The 6,000-nt window shown below is 40.1% G+C and overlaps 1 protein-coding gene across 7 annotated transcripts in view; it reads left to right on the top strand.

Moving 5' to 3' along the window:
* Window positions 1-230: 230 nt before the first annotated feature.
* ern1 (endoplasmic reticulum to nucleus signaling 1) overlaps window positions 231-6,000 on the top strand; it is a 54,944-nt gene continuing 49,174 nt past the window's right edge. For 6 of the 7 annotated variants that reach the window (XR_015479843.1, XR_015479842.1, XR_015479841.1 and 3 more), the window contains exon 1: window positions 231-447. Coding sequence is in view for 1 of the 7 variants with exons in the window: in NM_001423672.2 (NP_001410601.1) it covers window positions 370-447 (78 nt within the window). In the remaining 6 variants the exon portion in view is untranslated. The remainder of the gene's footprint in view (window positions 448-6,000) is intronic. The other variant, NM_001423672.2, reaches the window with a different exon arrangement.

Below are 6,000 nucleotides of genomic sequence, written 5' to 3'. Positions count from 1 at the left end.
AAGGGCATCCGCTGTGTAAAAACTTGCTGGATAAATTGGTGGTTCATTCCGCTGTGGCGACCCCAAATTAATAAAGGGACTAAGCCGACAAGAAAATGAATGAATTTATTTATTTTATTATAAATTAGTAATTTACAAATACAGCAAAAACAGACGCAAAAACTTATAGAAAAGACTTCCCGTCCAAGATCATGTGACGTCATATGACAGTTCCGCCTTCAATGTTATGTGAGCATGCGCGGGAGTAGTAAGAGGAAGAGAGCTGATAAACGCATTGAGCCAGTCTGTTCAGTAGTACAATGAAACAGTAAACTGTCTTTAAACAAACACATTTGCCGTAATCTCATCAAACGTTTATATGTGTGCGTGATGGCGTGGGGAGTGTGCAGCAGGGCTCTTGTGTGGATTATAACTGCGTTGATATGGTGGAGTCACAGTGGTCTGATGGTGAGTGTAAATATTACTGATCGATCAACACGCTCTTTATCTCTGATCATCGTAACGCGTGTCTTTATGTGTGTGCCGCATTTTAAACTGTCAAGTACTGGTAGCTGATCGTCCAGTCTAGCTGTGTTCACTTTTTACAATCCTCCTGATCTCTGATTACTTTGACCTGTGGCCCTATTACCATTGCTTTATTACTAATGTATAACGTTAGTAGCTTGTTTGCCATTGAAGATGTAAAGCTGCTCTGTGTTGTCACGTTTCTGGCATGAATGTGGGTCAAATATATCCTTCAGAATCATGTCTTGATTGCCCATTTAGACACAAGGTTTTCTATCCTTCTGTACTTTATTGTCCTGCCTTGTTTTGTGATAGTAAATATGCAGATCTATTTTACTAGGTATTACACTACTGTCATTCCTATAAATTAATACGAGTCATTAGTCCATACTAGATTAGATCTAAGCCATTTTAAACACCTCGAGACAAAGACAAATATTATACAGATTACATTTAGCTTAATAAATTTCTCATCAACAGAATTTTAGTCTCAGACTGACAGTGGAAATTCATTTTTTTATTACTGTACCACTTTTTACAACGTAGATTGTGAAAACAGCACTTTTACAGTATGAATAAAAGGCCACAACAGTATTTCAGATTGTGGAATATATTAAGCACAGTTAACAATTTTCTGTAGAAAATACATTAACTTGCTGGCATCAGTTCTCCAGTAACTTACTGTAAATCAAGTACAGCAAAACTACAGTATATTTACATCTACGGCACCATTTATCTTGCTGTATATTACAATTTTGTATGTATATCTTCACTGTAAAATATAAAATAATTTTCACAATACAACTTTAAAAAGCAGTAACTTACTGCATAACTGCAATACAGTAATATACCGTTATACTGTGTGATTTACAGAAATCGTTGACATTACATATCAGGTTGCCAGAAGAGAAGTGATGTAATGGTGGTTTAGTTCTAGTAAATTAAAATAGATTCAGTTAAGTTTAAAAAAAATGTCACTGCAAATAAATAAAGAAAGCAGTCATTTATAAATTTATTTTGACTTTGTGTGTGTTTGTGTGTGTGTGTGTGTGTGTGTGTGCGTGCGTGTTTTTGTGACATATCAGGACACAAATATATATAATGAAATAGGTATGACACAGGTATTACAAAAAGGAGGTGAAATATGAGGACATTGGTGACGTCCTCATTTCTCAAATTGCTTAAATCCTACAGGATGAGTTTAATCAGAGAGTAAAGCTGCACACAGTCTCCTGTGATGGTTGGGGTTAGGGGTAGGGTGGGGTGAGGGCAATACAATTTATGGTTTGGACAGTATAAAATGAATGGAAACCTATGTAATGTCCCCACTTTTCACAAAAACAAACGTGTGCGTGTGTAAAGCATTTAACACTTGTAATGTTGGTTGCCATTCCTTTTCACAGCGCTTAAAATACATTTAGGGACTAAAGACACCAAGTGATGAAGTGCTTCAAATGTAACTTTGTCCCGCTTTTCTAGCAAACAAGTCTTAAGGTGGGCAACTGTATATGGTCTTTGTTGTTGCATTTAGAGCTTCAAAATGCGTGGCACATTCTCTATTGGAGACAGGTCGGGACTGTAGCCATGCCAGTCAAGTACCTGTATCCTCATCCTCCGCAGCCAGGACTTCGTAATGTGTGCAGAATGTGGTGTTCCATTGTTTTGTTGAAATACGCATGGGTATGTACTTTATTAATGGTGCCACCACAGAAGTGCAAGTTACCTTCGTCAAGGGTACTGACACAACCCTATACCGTGACAAACCCTGTCTTTTGGACTTGCAGCTGATGAGGAGTCAGGATGATGCTTTTCTTTTTTGGTCTGGAGCACATGGCGTCCATAAAAAAATCCTCAAAAATAACTGAAATACTGATTCATCTGACCACAGCACGCATTTCAACTGTGTGGTGGTCTATCCCAGATGCCTCAGAGCCCAGAGATATCGACGATGCTTCTGGGCACTGTTAACATTGGGCTTTCTTTTGGCACAGTACATTTCTAACTGGCATTTGTGGATGTAACTATGTATTGTGGTACATGACAAAGGTTTGCCAAAGTACTTTTGAGTCCATATGGTGATATCGCTTATAGATGAATGATGTTTCCTGTTCATATTGTCTGCTTTGAAATACTAGTTAAAGTAAATTTGGAAAACACACACAAGCACACACAGGGTTTGGACATTGAAACTGAAACACTGGCTAATTTCGTGTGTCGTGATGGCTAAATTTGACCAGCCTGTTGGGCAATCTTTTATTCATTGATTGCATATTCTATCAGTAAGAGCACAGTGTGAAGGTTTAATTAGTAATGGCACAGTTTTGCTTAAAATATTGTAATGCATACAACATTATGGGCATATGTGACCAAGACAGTGAGTCTTTGTGATGTATCAAGAGCCATGGTGTACAGGGTAATGCCAGCATGCCACCAAGAAGGACAAACCACATCCAACGGGAGTAACTGTGAATGCAAGAGGAAGCTGTCTGAGAGGGATGCTCGGGTGCTAACCTGGATTGTATCCGAAAACATAAAATCAAAGCTGCACAACTCACTGCAGAAGTAAATGCACACACTCCTCCTTCCACCAAAACTATTCGTTGGGAGCTGGGGATATGTGCAATGAATAGGTGTCCACATAGTTGTAGGCAGCATTGTTTCAAATATGGATTGGTTAAAGTGCAGTGCATGCTACATATTGAGGGTGTGCAGTGAGGGGTATGGAAGAGTCTGTGTCGGGTGTGTTGTGTTCATCTGCCTGATAGTCTGAGGGAAGAAGCTTTTCTTCAGTCGGCTGTTGTGTGATCGGATACTGCGGAACCGTCTGCCTGAGGGTAGCAGAGAGAAAAGTCTATGGCTTGGGTGGCTGGAGTCGCTGATAATACTCTTTGCTTTCCTCATGCACCGCCTGGTGCAGATGTCCTGGAGGGAGGGAAGCTCACCTCCTATTACGCGTCCCGCAGTTCACACAATCCTATATAGGCCTTTGTAATTGCTGCTGGTGCTATTTCCATGCCAGGTCGTGATGCAGCCAGACACGATGCCCTCCACAGTGCAGGTGTAGAATGAGCGGAGGATGTGGGGGCTCATTCCAAACCTCCTGAGATGCCTGAGGAAGAAGAGGGCTGGGCTGCTATAGCCAACCAAACCTTTGGTCACTTGTGCTAATGCCAGCAGTGAAAATATTGGGCACTTTTGAGTCCACCTTCACTGTCTTACCCCATATCCAGAAGAGTTACGGTGTAGAGAACCCTAAAAAAACATTCCATCCAGATTGTTGCATTCCCACAGTGAAGCATTGTAATAAATCAGTCATTGTTTGAGCTGCAATATCATGGCAGTCCCAAGGCCTAATACTTGTTCTGGATGGGCACGTTACTGCCAAGGACTACCAAACCATTGTGGAGAACCATGTGCACCCAATGGTTCAAGCTTTGTATCCGGTGGCGTGTATCAGGATGATAGTGCACAAATACACCCAGCAAGAATGTTGACGCAGTGGTTTGACGACCATGAAAGTGGCGTTGATCTAATCTGTAATCTCCCATGTCCTGCACAGTCACCAGATCCTAATATGATTAAGCAAACGTATAAAAATTTAATTCACGTAGTCACCTAACCACTATTCTGCAAGAAGAATGGTTTAAAACCTTTCTGGCCACTGTGCATGAGTTGTATCTGTAATTCCCAGGTTGAAATGATGCTTTATTAGCCGCAAAAGAAGGCCCTACACCATACAAATGAATTATTGTGGTCTAAAACCAGTTGTTTCAGTTTCATTGTCTAACCCCTGTATATAAAATAATACCTCACCTCAGATGGCGACGCGGTGGCGCAGTAGGTAGTGATGTCGCCTCACAGCAAGAAGGTCGCTTGTTCAAGCCTTGGCTGGGATAGTTGACATTTCTGTGTGGAGTTTGCATGTTCTCTCAGAGTTCGTGTGGGTTTGCTCCAGGTGCCCCGGTTTCCCCCACGGTCCAAATACATGCGCAATAGTTGAATTAGGTAAGCTAAATTGTCCATAATGTATGAGTATGTTTCCGAGAGATGGGTTGCAGCTGGAAGGGCATCCGCTGCGTAAAACATGTGCTGGATAAGTTGGCGGTTCATTTCGCTGTGGCGACCCCGGAATAATAAAGGGACTAAACCGAAAAGAAAATGAATGATTGAATGATTTTACCTCAGTCTGATAATATATACAATGCACATACATTGACTTGGTGCTATATATTTATCAAAATAAAATTAAGAATAATGGAAATGTAGATGAAAGGTTTGCAGTAGGGTTGACTCACATGAGGAATATTGAATATAAATGCAGGATCCTTTGTATGTCAGTAATGTAGGTCTGTCAGTTGAATGTCTTCACACGCATGCCATTAGTGAGATAAACCATAAATACATTTTCACCACACTTTTCTCCTTATAGTTTGTTGTCAGGGTAGCACTACTATGTAAATCTTGTGACAGAAATGGAAACTGACTTTATGAATTGTGAAATTTACTAACCTGTTGAATCTTTTCTGAGGTTTGATGATATATTAAGACTCTTTATCACTCCATTAAATGGACATGTAGCATACAGGAAATGGGTGACTCATAATTGCAGTAGACCTGTGGCAGAGAGCACATGGTCGCTGACAGACTCAATGCAGCGTGTGTAGAGGACTCTTATCAAAATTATATGTAAGCAGTGTGCGTAGACAGAGCAGAACCGACATGTCAGAGCCATTGGCAGAAAGTCAGGCAGAAGACAGGCAGCACTGTTACTGACACACTAATTTTCCTTCAGCTTAGTCTCTTATTTATCATGGGTCGCCACAGCAGAATGAATCGCCAATTATGATGAACACAAATTCATTATTAAGTGTTTTCACTGTCTAAAAATGAAAAAAGGCTATCTCAATGTAATCTCTCATTATTGGATTTATTATTTTTATTTATTACGTTATTCTATCTTTACAATTGTCACCTTAAATATGCCAAATACAAGAAACCCTAACCATTAATTTACATTAATTACACAGACACTTATGAGTGTACAAGTACTTTGAGGACAGACAGACAAACTTATAAGCAACACACAATACACATTGCTAATGATTGCAATGATCAGATTACTCCATTGAAAAATACACATGGATATTACCTCTTAAAAAAGTAGATTAATATTGTATGCAGGTTTGCTCTATATCAGGGGTGGCCATCCCTGTTCCTGGAGAGCCACCTTCCTGCAGATTTCAGTTGCAACCAATATCAAACACACCTGCCTGTAATTATCATGTGGTGTTCAGGTCCTAATTAATTGGTTCAGGTGTGTTTGATATGGGTAGCAACTGAAATCTGCAGAAAGGTGGCTCTCCAGGAACAGGGTTGGCCACCCCTGCTCGATGTGATTGACAGCTTTACTCTCCACCCTATACATAACATTTTACCTCGTTAATGAGAGCAGTTTTCATTCATAGCCCAGTAAACAAAAAAACATGCGATTATAAG

This window comes from Danio rerio, chromosome 3 (genome assembly GCF_052040795.2).
Source record: "Danio rerio strain M-AB ecotype USA chromosome 3, GRCz13ab, whole genome shotgun sequence".
NCBI classification, from domain to species: Eukaryota; Metazoa; Chordata; class Actinopteri; order Cypriniformes; family Danionidae; genus Danio; species Danio rerio.
Note: the sequence above shows the minus strand (reverse complement) of the source record. Positions and strands in the feature narration are given on the sequence as shown.